This window comes from Syzygium oleosum, unplaced genomic scaffold (genome assembly GCF_021117445.2).
Source record: "Syzygium oleosum isolate NSW1041296 unplaced genomic scaffold, Sole_v2.1 Sole_v2.22, whole genome shotgun sequence".
Taxonomy (NCBI): Eukaryota; Viridiplantae; Streptophyta; class Magnoliopsida; order Myrtales; family Myrtaceae; genus Syzygium; species Syzygium oleosum.
Genome location: NW_026607506.1, coordinates 4,569,452 through 4,591,848, shown reverse-complemented (window position 1 = coordinate 4,591,848; position 22,397 = coordinate 4,569,452). Strand labels below are relative to the sequence as shown.

The window sequence follows — 22,397 nt, the reverse complement described above, 5'->3', positions numbered from 1 at the left end:
ATTATTGTAACTTGTACTCTGGTAGCTGTTGACATGTTGTTACGTCTACCGCCCTGACCATGTCATAAGCAAAACCTTTCCCGTACATTTCCGAGATTGAGGTGTTTACTGGTCAGAAAATACCAACGCCTTCGAAGATTATTACCAGATCGCCATAGAAGAGACCAACCCTAAGGAGCAGCATGCAATATAGTCAAAGGAGATGACTTCCAAAGCTAATTTGGTGCAAAACAACCAGCAACAATAGAGGCACACAAATAAATTTTATAAACATGATTATTGACTACTTATATATGTAATGCTAAATTGGGACATGTTGATCAGTCATCTGTACAGAAGATGCATTCTATGGGTTTGATTTCTGGTATGAATTCTGATAGCGTGAGTAAATTTGAAATATGTGCTGCGACTAAACAGATTAAAGAGTAAAGTGCATCCGTTTGTAGATAATCTGCAGAATTAGACTATTTATACGAACTTTGGTGACTTCAAAACTGACCATAATTAGAGGTGGTATGATATATTATGGAATACCCATTGATTGCCATTCTTATTGTTTAAAAAATGTTTGCTTAAGAATAGAGATAAGGTTTTAATTATGATTTGTTACATAAAGTTGAAGTAAAAAATCAGTTGAATAGAAATTAAAAGAGTTAGATCTGACAGAGGGAGGAGAGTATATTATGTTTAGTGATTATTGTGAAAAGGAAGGTATTATTCATGAGATTACTCGTCCATATTCACCCAAGTCAAATGGTATAGCTTAATGGAAAACACAATTTTTAAAGAGATAATGAATGTTCTGATTGTTAATATGTGTGCACCTAATAATATGTGATGTGAACCCACAACCACCCACTTAAAGTTGAGTTCCTTAGAATAGGAGTTGAACCCACAACCATTGGTTTTCCAGGCCAAAGCATGGGACCGTTCTTACCATTGAGTAAACACCCACTTAAAGTTGAGTTCTTTAGGGCAGGTTTCAAACACACAACAACCATTTCTTCTAGTCGAAAGCATAGGACGCCCTTGCGATTGAGTCATTCCCAACGTAGGTTTTAAGAATATTTCAATAAAGGATACGTAAATTAAATAAGACCCATTAGTATTCTAACAATCTAAGTTGCGACTACGGGTAATGTTGCGAGCGTAGGAAGTTCAGATCCAACAATGACAAATTCTGGCTCCATAGCATTAGGAGGGGATGACTTGATAAGTCGTCGGAGAAGACGGACTTCACAAGTCGTCATCATTTGAACGTTTCAACAAAAGAAGGCGGAGTTCACGAGCACGAGCAAGTCTTCGTCCCGCACCGTACCGTAGAAAATTCAATAAGGAGAAAGACATTTTGGAGAAGAAGGCTGCGCATGGTAACCATTCTGTTTCTCTATTTCTGTTCCAGAAATAGGTTTGGAACAGAAATCCGTTTGGTAACACAATTTTAATTTCTATTTCTGGAACAAATTTTTGTTCCAGAAATAGATTTGAAAGAGAAATCAGAAGCTAAAATTTTTAGCTTCTCTATTTCTGGAACAGAAATGAGAAATATAAATTTTTCTCATCGCTCATCCTCGCTACTAGCCGGCCACCCCCGTCGTCGCTCACTATTGCCACCGGCTGCCTCCCACCACCGCCGGCTGCCGACCACCGGCCACCTCCCGCCACCATCGGCCGCCAGCCGCCTCCCTGCCGCCCAAAAAAAAAAATCCAAAAAATCCTTAAAAATTGAAAAATTCCAGAAAAATTCATAAAAATTTCTAGAAAATAAAAAAAAAGTCAGATTTCGGGAAAATAGGAAATTTGTTCATTTTCTCCAAAAAAAATAAAAAATTTTCAAAACTTCACAGAATGGCTTATAATACTTGTGGCCAATCACTTTGAGTGAAATTTAAATTTTTTGAGGTGCCAAAAAAAATAAAAAAAATCAAAAATTTCAAAACTTTACAGAATGGCTTAGAATATATGTGGCCACCCACTTTGTGTGAAATTTAAATTTTTTGAGGTGCCAAAAAAAAATCCAAAAATCAAAAATTTCAAAACTTCACAGAATGACTTAGAATATCTGTGGCCACCCACTTTGAGTGAAATTTAAATTTTGAGATGCCCAAAAAAATTTAAAAATCAAAAATTTCAAAACTTCACAGAATGGTTTAGAATACCTGTGGCCACCCACTTTGCGTAAAATTTAAATTTTTTGAGGTGCCCAAAAAAAAACCAAAAAATTCAAAACTTCACAGAATGACTTAGAATACATGTGGCCACCCATTTTAAGTGAAATTTAAATTTTTTAGGTGCCAAAAAAATAAAAAAAATAATAAAAAAATTTAAATTTCACTCAAAGTGGGTGGCCACAGGTATTCTAAGCCATTCTGTGAAGTTTTGAAATTTTTTATTTTTTGATTTTTTTTGGGCACATCAAAATATTTAAATTTCATTCAAAGTGGATGGCCACAGGTATTCTAAGCCATTCTATGAAGTTTTGAATTTTTTGATTTTTTTTGGAAAAAATGAACAAATTTCCTATGTTCCCGAAATCTGACTTTTTTTTATTTTCTGGAAAATTTTATGGATTTTCTGAATTTTTTTTAGATTTTTAGGAATTTTCCAGATTTTCTAATTTTTTTATTCTATTTCTAAAAGAAATGAAGCGATTGTCCGCCGCCCACCGCCGCCCGCCGGCCACATGAGAAGGAGAAATTTTGTGCCATTATCAAACAAATTTCTGTTTCTGAAATAGAAATTTTGTGTCGTTATCAAACATGTTTTTTAGCTTAGAAACTCCTCCAGAAACAGAAATTGATTTCTGAAACAGAATGGTTATCATTCGCAGCCGAAGTGACAAAGTAGTCGTTGCCAGTTTTTGTTGACCTTTTATTGCACTACCCAAGGAAAGATGCAGTCTGGGATTAGAAGGTTGGTTGACCCAAGAAAGTTTCTTAGTCCTCTCAAATATCAGCTTATATTTTATCAAATTTTTACCCAAGTCTAGTTTGATGACCCTACTGCCATGCACGAACATCCTTTTTATTGATATAATTAGTTAAAACTACGTAATATAGTATACTAATTTATAGCACTTTCTAAAAATATTAGAGTTGATCTTTCTGTTAATCTTTCCGTTTTCAATACAATATAAGATTTATGTATGTTGTAATTAAGTTGTAAAATAGGCTAACGATTCTATTACATTGCATTCTTTTGACAAATTAGTGAGAAAAAGCATAAAGCACTAATGTAAACAATTAAGAAAACTGGTAATACGGTAATTATAGACTTCTAGATGCGATGATAAGTGAACTTGTTTTTAAAGAAAGAGTTATGTGCACTTAGCATATGATGCAACCCTACATTACATCTAAACGTAGGTAATTAAAATAGATATGTTCTTTTTTAATATTGAAATACAATATGCTTTTTGTTCTTTACGAAATATCATATACCGTCAAAATAGTAAATATTAGCATTTTAAATCATGGTTAATTTTTTTTATAGATTTTATGCAAAATACTCCTCCTACCAACATTTGAGATCTCTAGCTTGCAATTTCAATAATTCAAGTGTACACTCTTCCCATCGACTCCCTGCCTCTAATCCAAAAGCGTAACTTGATCTACCACGATATCCAGTTGCAGATAAAAGCTTTAAAAAATGTGGCGAATAAAGAGCCAAATACAAATTTGATATCTAGTCCACCCTAAAGCAAATTACTCTCAGGCTGTTGCGCAATGATTTATATTGTCGTTTTACATTAGACATTGTCAGTACAATTCCATAGTCATAATCATAATGGCAATATTCGTAAACTCGAATTTAATGTCAGCATGCGAATGATTTTACTAAGAAAATCGTGAATCTAAGGACAATATTGTCTTATAAGTTTATGTTACATAATTCTACTATGTATCTCGTAAATTAAGATCTTTTTTTTTCAATTATGTTTTTTCGGACATTTTGTAGTATTTTTTTGTTGAGGTTTTAAGAACATGTTTTAATTTCTTAGACTAGGTTTGTTTGATTGAATGAAAACTGTTTTCGGAAATTTGTTTTCTGACTTTCTACTATTTGGATGACACAATAATTGATCTAGGGAAAATGTTTTCCATTGATTGAAACCAACAAGCTTAAATTGTGAGAAAACAACTTTTGTTCTGGCAAGAAGGGATCACTTTTCCTAAACTATTAAACATATAAAAACTAAGTATTTTCCTTGCAATGAAAAATATTTTCCTTTATTGTGATACTTCTACTGTTTCATGAAAAATAAATGTTTTGGAAAATATTTTTCTAAAAAAGATCGTCTGTATTGGCTACAAAAATGAATGAGCAAATTTTTTTTTCTGTCAACTAAAATGTTCATACATAAAATATTATCGATAATTAAAATATTTTTCATTGACTAATTATTTCAAGCGATATAATCAATCATTTTTAGGAAAATATTTTCCAAATCATTCATTTTTTGCAAAACAAACGGAGCCTGAATAAGATTGTGGGCAATTACCACAAAAAACTCCAGACTATGCCTACTGTGACATAAATATCCCCAAATTGTTCATTATGTCACAAAAAAATTCAAACTTATACACATATATACACCTCAATTTTAGTTTCATCCAATATATACTTGTCACATTTGTGTAAATTTAAGGTTTTTTATGACACAAAAAAAAGTTTGGGGTATGCGTGTCACAATGGGTAATTTTAGGGTTTCAAGTGACACAAAAAGGAGTTCGGTGTATTTGTGTTATGGTGGACATAGTTTTGGGGTTTTTTTTAATATTAACCCAAATATTGTTTTCATTCTGTTTAAGGAAAAAGCACTACTTGTCTATTTTATTTTTTAAAAAAAAAAATTCAAGAGAGGAGGGGGGCATGGGGTGTTCACCAGTTGCATACAATTAGGATCCACGTGTCATGAACAATTTCAGACGGAAAAAAAGCGAATGTAAAATTACAAAGATGACCCCACAAAAGGTATATAAACAAAGCCCACATGAGTGGGACCCATGAGCATTTCTATCTTGTTATCACATAAAATTATAAATAATTCCGTAAGTGGGTTTATAAACAAAAAAAAAATGCCAGACGCTTTTATATATGCCGTAGATAATAATTAAAGTTCTTCTTTTAGTTTTCACTCGAACTGCTCTTATCTCTTTAGAATCTGTTGAACAAGTCAAAGTTATTTTCACCAGAATCGGTACAGCGAAAAACTTCCGACTCCTCTCCATATTCATAACTCTTTATTTATAACTCATTCAATTTTATTCAAACTTCAATTGAATTTTGTTATACAGATTCTCTATAAGTGTATATAAACCCATCATCTCTTTGTAAATCATTAACGGGAGAAATCAATACAAAGCATTAATTTAAAATCTCTGTTTCCGTTCTTTGCTTTATCTATCTCTCTTTTATTGTTCGTAGTTTAAAGTTCTTCCTTTCTCTAAAGGTCTTAATCCTTTTTTACTTGGTATCAGAGAGCCATTTGGCGCAAGCCCCATTCGGAAACCGATGACGTCTTCTTCACTCATGGATTCAGTGCCTCCTCTTTCTATCCCCCCAACTCCCCCAGTTTCAGTTCAAGCAAATTCTCATTCTACACCTTTGGTTGCAACTCCCACCCCTAACCTCCAATATTGTATCCACTCCCTCACTTGGCGAAAGTTTTGATGGTACAAATTTTGTTGTTTGGAAAACTCGTATCACTCCTTTTCTTTTAGCTTCGCAATTGCTGTCCATAGTAGACGGCTCATAATCGGCTCCACCGCAGTACCTCCAGCAGCAGTAGAACGACTCCAGAGCAAACCCCATCCTCAACCTGGCCTACACTTCATGGTTAATACATGATCAGACGGCACTTGGATGGATTTTAGCCACCTCGACCACACCGATCGTTACTCAACTCACCAAACACAAGACTTCTTCTTCCGTTTGGAATTATCTCTCCAGTGCATATGCGGCCCAATCCTTTGCCAGAGCTGCATCTCTTCGTATGCTACTACAAAACATGAAGAAAGGCACACGCTCGTTGACAGAATACATTCAGCAGGCTACAGAGATTTCAGATCAACTATTGGCAATTGGTGAAACCATTTCTAAGAATGAATATCACACCCACTTGTTCCGTGGGCTAGGTGCTGAGTTTAATCAGCTGGCGACGGAAATATCGGTGTGCAGACCTGAGCTTCTCCTTTGAGTAGAGAAGACCTGCACGGACTACTTTTGTCTCATGAAGGTCGTCTTAAAATTTCAGCATTTGCGACCTACACCGGAGTCCACTCACCAGTGCTGACACAGAGTTTCAATTCTCTGGGCAACCAAAGCCGCCAGAACTAGTTTTCTCAATCTTCGCGAAACTCCTCGGGGTACAATCCAGGACAATACAACGGAATTCTTCCAATTCCCACCTCACCGGCACCCCATCAACCTCCAACTAGTCGCGGCCGTCGTCGAAATGTGTTGTTCTGCCAGCTGTGCCATCGCCCGGGGTCACAAAGTTGCCACATGTCGAGAAAGATACAATCCTCATTTTATCCCTCCCCCACCAACACAACATACCCATTATGCTCATCAGACTCAAAGCACTTACTACCCAAACCATGCCCACCCCCACCCCAGGCCTATTACAGTTCACTTCCCCCAACCGTATCCCATTATACTCCTATTGCTCCTCCTCCTTTTGCTCTGGATGCTGCATCGTGGTACCCGGATTCTGGTGCGTCTCGACATGTTACTGATTGTCCTTCTGCACTGTCCAATGCTACTCCGTACGTAGGCACTCAAAAGCTCACTATGGGGGATGGAGTTTCTCTTCCTATCACCCACACAGGTACACTCAAGCCCTCTTCTTCCACTCCTTTTCGATTAGCAAATGTTTTAGTTGCATCATCTATCACTAAAAACTTATTATCAGTCTCTCAATTTGCCATTGAGAATAATTGTGTTTTCTTGTTTTATGGCACATATTTTCTTGCGATCTCTCTTCACAATAATCAGATTCTACTCCAAGGCAGACTTGAGAAGGGCCTCTACCGTGTCTTGCCCTTCCGCTCGACGATGTCTCCGTCAGCTTTTACTGCTTCTCATGCTCATTCAATAAATTTGTGGCATCACCAATTGGGCCATGCACATTCCAATGCTTTAGTTTGACTACTACGTTCCACTAAGACTAGTTTTATCAGCTCACCCTCCACTATATGCAAGTCATGTGCTCTTAGCAAGAGCCATCGTCATTCCCACCCACCCACTATATATAGGGCTTCTTTCCCTCTACAGCTGGTACATTTAAATATATGGGGACCTTCTTCTGTAATGTCTTTAAGTGGTTATAAGTATTATGTTTGCTTTATTGACAATTACTCTCGTTTTACATGGTACTATCCTCTCACAACTTGTGCACAATTTTAACTTACATTTATTGCTTTTCATAAATTTGTGGAGACTCAACTTCAGTGTAGATTACAAGCAATACAATGTGATGGTGCACCTGAATTTCTCTCATCCGCATTTAGAGCTCACCTTATTCAACATGGCATTCACCAACGTGTCTCTTGCCCATATTCTCCTTTTTAAAATGGCACTGCTGAGCGGAAGCATCGTCACCTTGTTGAAACAGGCCTTGCCCTCTTGACACACGCCGGTATTCCATCTTAATTCTGGGAGTTTGCGTTTGAGACTGCCACTTTTCTCATCAACGGACTCCCTTTGCCGGTCACTGGTAACATCAGTCTTTGGCAGGCGATATTTGGGACACCTCTTGACATTTCTTATCTACGTGTCTTTGGGTGTGCAATATTCCCTTATTTGCAGCCCTATGCTCCTCACAAGCTCGTTCCACGATCAAAGGCATGCATTTTTCTTGGCTACTGTTTCACCGGAAAATGCTCCCGCGGCGAAATATAATTCACCGAAAGTCGTTCTTCGGTTCTTAATGTGACGAGACCGGGTTCCGTGGTGACTCCGGACAGGAAATATCTAGGGAGACAAGGAAAAACGGCAAACTTTTACTCTGAACTTCGAACCGGACTATATGTACAAACTGTGCTGAAATTTAATCGACGACAAAGCTTGAAAATACAGCCGCACACGTACACAAAGATATAACGCCGGAATTTAATCGACGACGCAACACTCGGGATAGAGATACATGCCGGAATTTAATCGACGACGCGAATCAAAAAGCTACAGCTAAGGAAAGATAAAGTGCGGTACATGAAAGTAAAGATAATTGAAAGATAACATGTTGTTTGATTTTGTCGGGTTCCTCTCTCCAGTAGATGGCCGGTGATATTTATAATGGTCATGTGGTAACCGCTCCTTAGCAGTTTTCAACAGTTGTGCCCATGTTCATCCATTCCGAAAATCTTGTCTTCATGTCCATGTGATGCCATGATTCTGCTTTCAAGATAACTGTCTCACGATTTTGTCCACAAGTGATAACTTCCTGATAATCATGGTTCCAAGTAACTGTTCTCTCAAAATATGCATGTAAACTCCTTAGTGGTTTCCAACAGTTACGTTGAATTCACTACCTTGACGGTTTTCTTTTTACTCCACTACGTTGGCGGTTGCTTTGACTCTACTATGTTGACGGTTACTTCTTCTTTCTGCATCTCCAACCAGTCACAACTGTCGACTTCCTCTTGATGTCGAAAACTCTACAGTGATTTTATGAGTAAACTCAAAACATAAAAATTGTAGATCCATGAGTCTTCGTTCTTTTGGCTTTGGAATCAGATCAATCCGATCTGTCTCGAAGAAGTTATGGCCATTTTCCCGAACTAGCGCAGAACTGAAATTTCGTCGAAGTCCTGATGAAGTCACGACCGTCGACTTCCTTTAACCTTGATGGCTTCTACAGTGATTTTCTGAGAAAACTCAAAACATAAAAGTTGTAGATCCATGAGTCTTCGTTCTTTTGGCTTCAAAATCAGGTCAATCCGATTTGTCTCGAAGAAGTTATGACCATTTTCCCGAACTAGCGTAGAACTGCAATTTCGTCAAAGTCATCGACAAGATGTCGAAGTCCTCGACAAGATGAAGTCACGACCGTCGACTTCCTTTAACCTCGATGGCTTCTACAGTGATTTTTTGAGAAAATTCAAAACATAAAAGTTGTAGATCCATGAGTCTTTGTTCTTTTGTCTTTGGAATCAGGTCAATCCGATCTGTCTCGAAGAAGTTATGACCATTTTTCAGAGCTAGCGCGGAATTGAAATTTCCTTGATGAAGTCGTGATCAGTCTTGTCAATAATACCCAAAAATTGGTCATTTTTTGGTGTAAATATATACACATGACACATGTCGGAGACATGTGTCCCTTATGTTGGCAACTTGATGATATTTGCTTCTACATTACCTCAAGTCTCCGCCACGTGTCCCTTGATGATCTTTGGCATAAACGAACCATGTCGACAAGTTGGCCATTTTTTGGTGTAAACATATGCCCCCTTTAAAAGAATAGAATGATTCATCAATCATTCGATTCTTTTAAATTAGGTAAGCAAGAGTCATCATATGCCCCCTTGTCATCGACAAATATGATTTTTTTTTTGCCGAATTTCATATTCTCATATGGCTTATATTTTTTTCTCGAAAGACACGTCGTCAATAAAGTCTTCATGTGGCCCACTATCTTGGTCCTTAGGTAATTGCTCATATTGAGACACTCTTGTTGCCAATTGGAATAAATCGGCAAAATTTTGGCCTTCAAATTTTTCTCTCAAATTAAAGTTCAATCCATTGAAAGCCAAATTTGTAAATTCTTTCTCCGGGAGTGAAGTAAGACATCTATTTCTAGCCCTCTTGAATCTGGAAATGAACTGCTCTACTGATTCATAACTATATTGCTTAATATCAGCTAAATCAGTAATGGACACATTATGAACTAACCTGTAGAACTGGTTATGGAACTTTGTCTCCATTTGCTCCCAGGAATGTATAGAATTAGCCGGTAAAAATGTGTACCACGTGAAGGCTGTCTTGGATAATGACAAGGGAAATAACCTTAACTTCCAACAATCGGCATGAGATGCATCACCACATTGTGCTTCGAATCGACTAACATGCTCTACCGTCGATTGATCATCTTCGCTAGAAAAAAGGTTGAAATTAGGAATTTCAAAACCTCTTGGATATGTTATCGCGTCCATCCACTCTGGATATGGCTTTTTGTATATGGCTCTTATATTTACCGGATCATGTTCCATGCGTGGCACCGTTTGGTCTAGTATTACCTCAACCTGTTGAGGATCTTGACTATGGATCACTTGAGTAGGATTATCCAGACTCGCCTGCACTTCAATTGAACCACTTGATGTTCCAAGCCTGTGCATGACCTCTTGGAATGTGTTGACAATTATGGGCTTTATCACATCGATGACGCATTTTATCATATGGTTAATCGTTTCCTTCTGGTGTTCGTGGAGAATCCTCCTCATAGAAGCAAACATCATAGGATCTAGCTGTAATTGCATTCTCTGCTCATCAGTGAGTTGTCTTGGGTTGTCAACATCTTCACCTTGCTCTTGTTCTACTACCGGTTGTGCAGTTGATGACTCAGAACATCCACTTTGTCATTTTCACGTTGTGGTGATGAGTTGTTACCACCAGCGTAATGGGGATCAACTTGTTTCCTTGCTCTCGGCATCGTATCTCCTCAAATCAACTACAATGGTCCCACCGGGCGTGCCAAAATTATGTTTCACCAGAAAATGCTCCCGCGGCGAAATATAATTAATCGAAAGTAGTTCTTCGGTTCTTAATGTGAGGAGACGGGGTTCCGTGGTGACTCTGGACAGAAAATATCCAGGGAGACAAGAAAAAACGGCGAACTTTTACTCCGAACTTCGAACCGGACTATATGTACAAACCGTGCCGGAATTTAATCGACGACAAAGCTTGAAAATACAGCCGCACACGTACACAAAGATGTAACTCCGGAATTTAATCAACGACGCAACACTCGGGATAGAGATACACGTCAGAATTTAATCGACGACGCTAATCGGAAAGCTACAGCTAAGGAAAGATAAAGTGCGGTAGGGGTGTCAGAACCGAACCGAAAAACCGAACCGAGATACAAACTGAACTGAACCGAAAATTTCGTGCATTTCGGTTCGGTTTCGGTTTCGGTTCGGATCATCAAAATAAACCAATTTTTCTTTTCGATTCGGTTTATTTCGGTTTAGTTCGGATCGAACCGAACTAAAATAAACACTTCGGTTTAGGGCTATTTTGCCCTCTCTCCCCCCTTCTCTCTCCTCTCTCCTCTCTCTCTCTCTGCTTAATGAACTTGAAACCGAAAACTGATCTGAACCAAACCGAACCAAACTGATTTTTCGATTCGGTTCCAATTCGGTTCGGTTCAAGGAGGCACCCTTAATGGTTTGGTTTGGTTCGGTTTTCGTGAAAAACCGAACCGAACCGAACCATTTACACCCCTAAAGTGCGGTACATGAAAGTAAAGATAATTGAAAGATAACATGTTGTTTGATTTTGTCGGGTTCCTCTCTCCAGTAGATGGCCGGTGATATTTATAATGGTCGTGTGGTAACCGCTCCTTAGCAGTTTTCAACAGTTGTGCTCATGTTCATCCATTCCGAAAATCTTGTCTTCATGTCCATGTGATGCCATGATTCTGCTTTTAAGATAACTGTCTCACGATCTTATCCACAAGTGATAACTTCCTCATAATCATGGTTCTAAGTAACTGTTCTCTCAAAATACGCATGTATGCTCCTTAGTGGTTTCCAATAGTTACGTTGAATCCACTACCTTGACGGTTTTCTTTTTACTCCGTTATGTTGGCGGTTGCTTTGACTCCACTATGTTGACGGTTACTTCTTCTTTCTGCATCTTCAACCAGTCACAACCGTTGATTTCCTCTTGATGTCGAAAACTCTACAGTGATTTTCTGAGTAAACTCAAAACATAAAAGTTGTAGATCCATGAGTCTTCGTTCTTTTGGCTTTGGAATCAGGTCAATCCGATCTATCTCGAAGAAGTTATGACCATTTTCCCAAACTAGCGCAGAACTGAAATTTCGTCGAAGTCCTCGACAAGATGAAGTCACGACCGTCGACTTCCTTTAACCTTGATGGCTTCTACAGTGATTTTCTGAGAAAACTCAAAACATAAAAGTTGTAGATCCATGAGTCTTCGTTCTTTTGGCTTCAGAATCAGGTCAATCCGATCTGTCTCGAAGAAGTTATGACCATTTTCCCGAACTAGCGTAGAACTGCAATTTCGTCGAAGTCATCGACAAGATGTCGAAGTAGTCGACAAGATGAAGTCACGACCGTCGACTTCCTTTAACCTCGATGGCTTCTACAGTGTTTTTCTGAGAAAACTCAAAACATAAAAGTTGTAGATCCATGAGTCTTCGTTCTTTTAGCTTTGGAATCAGGTCAATCCGATCTGTCTCGAAGAAGTTATGACCATTTTTCCGAGCTAGCGCAGAACTGAAATTTCCTTGATGAAGTCGTGACCAGTCTTGTCAATAATACCCAAAAATTGGTCATTTTTGGGTGTAAATATATACACATGACACATGTCTCTGACATGTGTCCCTTATGTTGGCAACTTGATGATATTTTCTTCTACGTTACCTCAAGTCTCCGCCACGTGTCCCTTGATGATCTTTGGCATAAATGAACCATGTCGACAAGTTGGCCATTTTTTGGTGTAAACAGCTACCCTCCAGGCTATGGCGGGTATCGTTGTTACTGTCCACTTACCCGCAAGTTCTACATTGCTGCTGATGCTATTTTTGATGAAACAAGCTTCACATTCAGCAACATATCTCCTACATCATAGCCATCTCACATTACGGACATAGTGTTGCCATTACCTCCACCTCCAGTCTCAACTTCGAACGCGACTCCACAACAGGTGCCTTCAACGCGTCCATCTCCTTTAACGTCTCCGACTCCACAATAGGTGCCTTCAACGCCTCCACCTCCTTTGACATCTCTGACTTCACAACAGATGCCTCCAACACCTCCACCTCCTCCACCTCCTTTACCATCCCCGCCTATCTCAACAGCACCATCTCCGCCAGAAACCTGTCCTTCTACAACTACTCATCCGATGGTTACTTGTCTTAAAGATGGAACTATTTCGCGAAGGACTATCAACTGCCAGCACACATGCAATGACGGTCGCAGCTTATCCTTACACTGAACCTACATGCTTTACTCAGGCATCTAGTGATCCTCAATGACGTGCAGCCATGGCAGCTGAATATACTGTCTTAATTCAAAACGGAACTTGGGAGCTTGTTCTTGCTCCTGCTCATGCTCGTCCCATTGGATGTAAATGGATCTTCAAAGTTAAGCTTCGATCCAATGGTTCTCTTGAACGGTATAAAGCCCGTCTTGTAGCGAAGGGATATCATCAACAAGCAGGACTGGACTACAATGAAACCTTCAGCCCTGTTGCAAAACCTGTAACAGTTCACACTATCATAGCTCTTGCGTATTCTCGGGGTTGGAACATTTGTCAACTTGATGTATCGAATGCTTTCCTCCATGGATATCTCAATGAGGAAGTATATATGGTGCAACCCCAAGGATTTGTAGATACAAAAAGGCCACGACAAAATGTTTGTCGTCTCCGGCGTTCTCTTTATGGACTCATGCAGGCCCCTCGAGCCTGGTACAAACGGCTTAGCTCCTATTTAATTGCTCTTGGATTTCGGATGTCGAGTGCGGACTCTTCATTATTTGTTCTACATACACGTCATTATAGTATGATACTCCTTGTGTATGTTGACGACATCATCCTCACTGGTTCTCCTGAAGCTCCATTTACAAACCTCCTTAGTGCTCTCCAAGCCGAATTTGCCATCAAAGATTTGGGTCCCCTTCATTACTTCTTTGGTGTTGAAGTACAGTCCACTTCTGATGGTCTCATCCTTCATCAGGCCAAGTTTACACATGACATTCTAGCTCGCTCCAAAATGACCGATGCTCGGGCTATTTCCACATCATGCACCATCGATGAGCCCCTCTCTCTCCACCATGGAGAGCCTCTCCCGGACCCTCTACTTTATCAAAGTATTGTTGGTGCTCTACAATATTTAACACTTACATGACCAGATATTGCCTACTACATCAATACTGCGTGTCAATTCCTCTATGCCCCTACCACAACCCATTGGCAATTGGTGAAGCGCATCCTGCGCTATCTTGCAGACACTCCTTGACTTGGTATTTTGTTTACCCATGGTTCATCTACAACTCTCCACTAGAATCGGTTCAGCGAGAAACTTCTATGCTTTTTCAGATGCAAGCTGGGCTGGTAATTGTGACGATCGGCGTTCTGTTGGAGGTTATTGCATTTTCCTTGGTCGCAATCTTATTTCTTGGAGCTCTTGCAAACAACGAACTGTGGCACGTTTCAGTACAGAAGCTGAATACAAGTGTTTGGCTGATACAACTGCAGAACTTATATGGATTGAATATCTCCTGAAAGATCTAAATGCTCTTCCACCACATCCACCTACTCTTTGGTGTGATAATTTATCAGCACTGTACTTGACTGCAAACCCCATTTTTCATGCTCGCACAAAGCACGTGGAGATTGATTATCATTTTATTCGTCAACGACTTGCTCGGGGGCAGCTCTATCTTCACTTCATTTCATTCGTAGATCAGCCTGCTGACATTTTCACCAAAGGACTCTCTTTTGCACGTTTTCGACTTCTATGATCCAAGCTAACAATTCGTCCCGTCCCATCAGCTTGCGGGGGGATGTTGAACAAGTCAAAGTCATCTCCACCAGAATTAGTTCAGGGAGAAACTTCTGGCTCCTCTCCATATCCATAACTCTTTATCTATAACTCATTCAATTTTATTCAAACTTCAACTGAATTTTGTTATACAGATTCTCTACAAGTGTATATCAACCCATCATCTCTTTGTAAATCATTAACGGAGAAATCAATACAAAGCATTAATTTAAAATCTCTGTTTCGGTTCTCTGTTTTATTTGTCTCTCTTTTACTCGTCGTAGTTTTAAGTTCTCCTTTATTCCTCTGTACTTCGGTTCTTCCTTTCTCTAAAGGTCCTAATCCGTTTTTACTGAATCACTAAGCAGATTTTGGGAATAGAGATCCTAAAAATATATGATCGCACAAAACCGGCAACCTTCTTTCGATAAGGACGGTAATGGTGTGGTATGGTATGAGGTGGGTTGGGAGCAAGAGTGACATCCCAACCCCTTGCTATCGATGATAGTTAAGGAGACCTTACATCAAATCTGTGCTCCACGCAAGGCATGTTTATAAGGCTTATCCCCACCTCAACGGGGGCATTTCGTATTCTATTATATTGCCTAACATTTATGTTAAACTTAATTATAATTCAAAAAATTAATTAAATTAATTATGGTATAATTATTCTAATCCTTGAAAATTTATCAAAAAATTGATTGTTTGAGTACAATCCAAACAATAAAATGATAAAAAAAATACCCTTTATATAAATATAGTATCTATATATGTTATGGGGATTAATGATAAAGATGAGGATAGAGATGAGGATTATTTAAAATGTTGTATCTTAAAAATTGAAGATAATCTATAAAATCAAGAATATGTTCTATGCAAGAAGTAAATATTCAATGGTTAGAAATAATATGAAACTAAATAAAAGAATGAGCATTAAGAAAAATGGGTAAAATGGTAAGACCTGCCGATTGTGGGGTATGTCAATTAAATTACTATAATATAAATTGTAGTTAAGAAAAGGTTAAGGAAGGATTAAGCAAAGATTAAGATAATTACTAATATTTAAATAATATCGAAAGATTATAAGTGGAGATATCAAAAGTATAGGTGCAAATTATAGAAAATAAAAGACTTTGTATCCTCAAATCATGAACAAGATTCGGAACATAAAGGTGTTTCAGGGATGATAATGGATATGAAACTTACTGGATTTTGGATTCCAGGAAACGGAGTGAAGATATTCAAGAGGTAGGATTATGGTATGGGATGTGGAAAGTTTTGAGAGTATTCTCTTATTTTTCTCGATGGGATGAGAGAGGGAGACTCTGGAGATATATGAAAATTTGATCTGAAGAATGATTGGTGCCCTTTCGGATGGAAGAGGTTCATTTTTAAAGGCGTCTAGGTTATTGTAGAAAAGATTCACGGGGTATTACTATAGTAAACAGTAAAAGGTGAATAGTGAAAAGTGTATAGTGATACAGTGTATACTTTTATAAAAGCTGACAGACATAATTATGAAAGTTGATAGACACAAGCATCTTTTGGCTTCCCAATAAACCCGCTCGAAGAGACAAAGCCAAAGAAATTGTTGAATCCTCAGAACAAAAACCCACGAGCCTAGCCTAAATTAGGACCTGGCTTCAAATAGTTCAACATGTTGAACCACCTTTGAATATTACCACCATTTCCAACCAGGTTGACAAAATGGAACCCGCCTCTCCATCTACAAACACTTCTTTTGATATTACTAAACTATCTCACAAAGAAGCACTAAGACTTCTTGAAGTAGCTTTCAATAGCCAGCCACCAAAAAAATCAGTGGTAAGTGTAGATCCCTCTCCTATAGCCGCTCAAAAGGCAATAGGGAAAATAATTTCTAGTGAGGTGGTTATTCAGCCAATCAAGGTAGCCCCTCAAAAACAAAAATCTGTTTTCATTCCAAAAAATGTATTTCAAAATATAAGTATAGTCAAAAACGGATTTTTCCATGAAAACCCATACATATTTGCAAAAAAATATGTTTTCTAAAAAATTTAATTATGTTCCTCATGATTTTTATAAAACAAATGAGTTTTATGAGAGAATCTTGATAGAAACAAAGTCTGCCACCATCAAACATTTCTTTGATAAAACCCACATCAATTATTCTACGGCAAGGATCTATAAAATCATTCATCCTTCCCAATGGAAACCTCATCCTACAACTATGGTGAAATTTGCTGTCAAAATCACCAAACCACTTCCATACAGATCTTCATATTCTTATTTTGATTATCAACAAGCTTGGTAGAACACTTTCTTCAGGAAAAATGCCAATAACACTCATATCTGGCTATTTTTCTTCGAAAATTTTGATATTCGCCAAGTGCCTTTCTGGTTTATTGGATGGTGGGAACATTTTGATCCCATTGTTGAAATCTTACACCCATGGGTGCAACCCAGTTACAAGATGTTCTCTAGCCAGTTCGCACCACTTTCATATGAAATTAGATTCCCTCAACTGATGCTCTTTTTTCTATACTTCGGAGTATCATGGGTCATGGCATGGGATTTTGATTATAGAAAATCTGTCAATCCAAACACCATTGTCCTCATCAGAAAATTTATAACATATGGTATAAAACCCTAATGTTGATATTTAAAGCGGCTAGAATGAAAGGTGGGGTGGGGCGGGGCAACGTCGGCACTTGCTAGGGAACGTTATATTGCCATCCCTCCCTTTTGTGTGACTCGCTAGAGATCGTGACCTCTATGGACGGCAAATCTAAGAGAGAGATAGTTGATTTTACTATTCTGCTAGCTACGAAGCCCAAGCTATGCAAGATATGAAAGCTGATATTTGATAGTACTGAGAAACTTTTACCCTATGTCTGGATATGAAGATTTGATTGGGAATGAAATATTATGGAAAGAAAAGGGGAGTGACAGTTTCTATCTCAGGAATCTTTTCCCTTCGAATATGAAAGTGTTGCAAGAAATTCCTGAATCTTTTGTCGCTTCCCAAGAATGCTTCAACGAACAACGTTACCAAATACGAAACAAAACTCCTATGAGCTTATCACCACCAATGGCATTTCATTCAGTCTCGCACGCACTGTATTCTTACACATGGATCGTAAGATTCTTAAAAGCTCCGGTGTTCTTCCTTAGGGCTGTGTCACGGAACCAAACTACTTATAAAAGTTTCAATGTTATCTTGCAATTGGTCAGGGTGGAAATTCTCGAAACCGGGATATCTTATTTCGTTGAGTAGAGTTTGTCATTCATGCATTCTTGCAGCTCTTGCTTTTCTATGAAGCAGCACTTCTCACTATAGTGACAAAATAATGTTAAAAAAAACAAGTGCGATGCAATGCCAAAAAGTAGGAAATTGCCTACGTGCTTTATTTGGGAAAGAAAGTGAAACTGCATTTCCAAAAAGTAATTCCCAATAGAATTGTTCAAATAGACATTCAGCGCAGCAATCTTTCCATGATTATTCATTCGTTAGATAAATTGGGTATTCGTCAGAGCTTTGCAAACTATTGCTAGAACACAAGTGAGTACAATCATGTATAATTCCCCGTACTTAATTTAAATAGAATCATCCTCTTGTAGAACTTCCAAATCGGTAATTACTCAGCAGTAAGAAAAACAGAACCTCTTAATCAAAAGATCAAGATAAAGCATACGACCATTGGACTTGTTTCTTGTATATAGCCACACACTAGAAACCACGATTCAGACACTGGAACTAGTAGTGGCGGCTTGGATGTCTAATGTTGAACAGTAGGTCGAGTCCAGTTTGTTTATTTCACTGATTGAAATCCACAGAGAATCAGATCTCGTCTCATTAAGTAAACTTTGAGTCTCTTCATCATTGCATTGATCGGCCCACGAGTTTTTGTTGATCCTAGCAAGTTGCTCAGCCACTTCCCTCATTGTTGGCCTATTTACACCATTATAGTTTAAGCACCTTCTAGCGAGCAAACCAACCGCCTCGATCTCCCGCATTTCACCTTCAATGGACACCTCGATATTTATTATATGGACGAGTGTCCGGTTCTCCACAGCAGAGATGAAAGATTGGACAATGTTGATAGTTTCCCCAGATTTTGCCCGCCTAATCGGAGTCTCTCCGGTGAGGAGCTCCACAAGGATGACTCCGAAACTATAAACGTCACTCTTAGTGGTTAATTCACTAGTGCTGAGATACTCAGGGTCGAGGTAACCTATGGTGCCTTGTACTCTTTCGGCTATGTGAGAATGTCCCGGCGAAATCAAAACCGAGGCTCCGAAATCAGATACTTTTGCGGAGTAGTTCTCATCCAAAAGTATATTCAGGGTCTTGACATCGCCGTGAATGATTGGCGGGTCAGCCAGGGAATGCAAGTACTCAAGGGCCAAGGCGGCTTCCGAGGCAATCCTAAGGCAATTTTTCCACGATCGTAAGAGCGTTGATCTCTTGTCATGAATATGGTGATATAGAGTCCCATTTGGGATGAATTCATAGACCAACAATGGCACTTTTGTCTCCAAACATATACCGAGGAGCTTGACCAAGTTCTTGTGATTCACCTGTGAAATAATGCTGATTTCGTGCCGGAATTCATTGTGAGTGCTCAGAGACCCGTCATTGTTCATGTCTTTCGGCTTCTTGACAAGGACATCTCTAGGCTTCTTGACCGCAACTAAAATGTCGCCGTCGATTCTTCCTTTGTAAACTGAAGCAAAACCACCCTCACCGAGCTTGTTGCTAGCATCGTAGTTGTTAGTGGCTGTAGTCAACTGTGCCTCAGTGAAGATTTTCACTCTTTGGTGCTTCAGGATCTCTCCTCCATTTTGCCTAAAGTATCTCTCTTTAGCTATCCACTTGCATATGAACAAGACTAGACCACTCACAATTATGCAGCCTAACACTGTCGCTACAATGGCTGCCACACAAAATTGAGGAATGGATGTATTAGTTTTCTCCCAAACAATTGATTTACTTTGACAAATAATGAACTTGGACCATAAATTTTGATATTAAATGTAGCCACTTAGATAATTGACAAGTCAGTCACCAAATGGAGGATCCGGACTAAGCTACACAACAAAAATGCCCCAACTTTTCCGACATGCATTCATATCTTCCGAAAAATTACATGCGCATGCACACTTGGCCACATTAATCATACTCCTAATCGCAACTTTTCCTCTCGCTCTTTGCCCTCCATTGGAGAGCCGTAGCCCACCACCACCACCTTAGCCGTTGGCCATCAAACAATCGTCGAAGCAACGATGCAGCCAAGATGAGGACCACCGTGTAAGAGTTTTTCTAATGTGGGCTACATTAATTGAGATTGTAATTAACCGTTCTATAGGCTTGGTCTAATAAGGTAAGATATAAAGATTCTTAATTAATCAAATATGGGACCGGTTAGTGTGGGTCTGGTATGGCCCGGCCCGTGATGAGAGGGCCTAGCTTAAAACTCTATAAATAATGCTCAAGTCCCTCCTCAAACCCTGACCAAACACTAATTGTGAGAGGCAGTCTCATTGAGCCAATGATACATAGGATAATAGAGGAGAAAAACTTGCGCTGAGGATTGTCGCTATTCCGCATCAAGAACGATGTATTTCAAATCAGGTGCGCAAATCTCTTTTACTCGATTAACGTATTCTAGATTCTAGCTATGGAGATCTTAGGTGTCGTTTTTCGTCGCCAACACACCGTGGTCATTTCAGCCCCACAAAAACCCCCCTCTCTCTCTCTCTCTCTAAAGTGGTCACTTATCGGGGTCGATCTCATAATTCCACAACTTTCAACCCTCAGATCAGAGGTTGAAGGCCACAATCCAGGGCGGCAGTAGATGCGGTTAGGCGGGGAGAGAGAGACAGGCTGCGATGGGAGGTGGAGATGCTAGCGATGGCTGAAGGTGGCTAGCTGCCGGTGGCTGGTAGAGGCATGCACGGTGGGTGTTGGTGACCAGTGAACGGTCAATTGCAAAGTCGGATACAATATCAGAACATCTTAACGTAAGCCAGATCAATAGCAAGTGGACTCGTAGTCTAAAGCAAGAATAGCTTTAGATTATTGAGCGATTCGCAAGGGAAGTAGAATTACCTGCAGCAATTACGACAAGACGAGAAGTTTGGCAACCAATTTTGCCATCACCAGTCATGCCAAATGGGCAGTTGCATGTGTAGTTCCCAGGCTTATTCTTGCAATTCCCGTGACATGGATATCGTTGTGGATCCTTGCACTCATCGATATCTATATCAAACAGAATCAACGGCGTTAAAGTGTATGTTTTTTTTCCTATAAATTTACGTATTGGTTGTATTGAAGCATCTTAACTCAGCTCAACAAATAATTTTTGGCTCACAAAGAGAACAGAAGAATACCTTGACATCCTGGGAGTGGGGACAGTGGGGAGACATAGGGATTCCCCGTGTACCCATCCTCACAGAAGCAACGATAACCATTCCCGTTTTCAAAGTCAGAGCAATAACTGTTGGCGCCGCAGGCATAGCTCGATTGGTTGGATTGTGCTTTCTTGCAGGTCAAATTTCGTTCAACTACCCAATCCACGACAACCTTTGAGTATTTTTTAACGAGCATATCATCCGGGACAGGAAGCTTGTAATCGGAGACATCAAACGACTCCTGGTCCCCTACGAACGCTGATCCGCAAGAGCTGGAGCCCTGAACTAAGGTGTAATTCATTGTGGCGGCCATGGATATGTTGAGGCTCCTGAGGCTCTTGGGGATCGACGTTTGACAGCACCCGAGGGCGGAGCAAGATTTCGAGGCTGTGAAGTCGAAGGCCTCGTGGCAAAAGGACAAGCATCCACTCCCGAAAGTTGTGCTGGCATCTGAGATAACAGCCGTCGTGTCGCAACCGATGACCATGATCTTGTTCCGGGTGTCTGAGAATGTATAGTGCCCGTCTTCACGCAAGTTGATCCATGGGTTAGGGCTAGAGCCAGCAAGCCGACCACCACTCTTGTCATAGCAGTCTAAAGCTCTGTACAGGCCAACGGTCATTGTCGCATTCTTCATGGATATGTCGAACACCGGAATGTTCTTGAAGAGAAACAGGTTCCCCGATGTGTGGTTGCAGGTGAGGACAAGGCCAGAGTTCCATGCGCAACTTTCGTTGAGCCCGAATGGGAAAGGCACGTTCATGCTGCCGCACCTCCGGTTGCAGTTGTCCTTCTCGGTGAAAGTGGCCAAGGCCAAGGCCATCGGAAGAAAACACAACACAGCCGCTTTCATTTTTATGTTTCTCCAATCTGTGCTTCCTCTGGGCTCTCCTCTCACCGGTTTTTATAATCCTACTTTCGTTGATGCCGATGCCTCAGCGGCAGCCAAGTCAGTCAACACGTTGGAAGACCGAGTCATCAATTACGACCGTTGGAGAGACTGAGCCGGGTTTTCCTGAAAACTTACCTGAATGTGAATATAGACATTGCTTTCATTTCACTTAAAATTCAAACATTCTAGAGCCGTGCTTGTTTCACAAGATAGAGAAAATTTTCAATTCTCAAAGTATTAATTGCATTCCACACAAGAAAAATCAGTTCTTCGAATCTACAAGTTTCACAATTGGTTTGGTCAATGAATACTCTTGAGGAACTTCTCAACAGAATCCTTTTCTGAATATTCTCTTGCTTTTCTTCAAAGTATGAGAAC

General features: G+C 39.6%; 1 protein-coding gene across 1 annotated transcript; it reads right to left on the bottom strand.

Moving 5' to 3' along the window:
* Window positions 1–18,457: 18,457 nt before the first annotated feature.
* LOC115669273 (wall-associated receptor kinase 2-like) lies at window positions 18,458–22,096 on the bottom strand. The gene is made up of 3 exons (XM_030590524.2): window positions 21,107–22,096; window positions 20,826–20,975; window positions 18,458–19,650 (listed from the first exon to the last, which is right to left on the bottom strand). Exons 1-3 carry the CDS (start codon window positions 21,978–21,980, stop codon window positions 18,458–18,460), a joined length of 2,217 nt encoding a protein of 738 aa, XP_030446384.1. The 5' UTR covers window positions 21,981–22,096.
* Between the last annotated feature and the right edge of the window lie 301 nt (window positions 22,097–22,397).

Coding starts and splice junctions, on each gene's coding strand:
- LOC115669273 (XM_030590524.2), bottom strand. CDS start 21,980: ATGAAAGCGGCTGTGTTGTGTTTTCTTCCGATGGCCTTGGCCTTGGCC. Junction 20,976..21,106: donor CCCACTCCCAGGATGTCAAG/GTATTCTTCTGT, acceptor TGTTTGATATAG/ATATCGATGAGTGCAAGGAT. Junction 19,651..20,825: donor TCTTGTCGTAATTGCTGCAG/GTAATTCTACTT, acceptor TTTGTGTGGCAG/CCATTGTAGCGACAGTGTTA.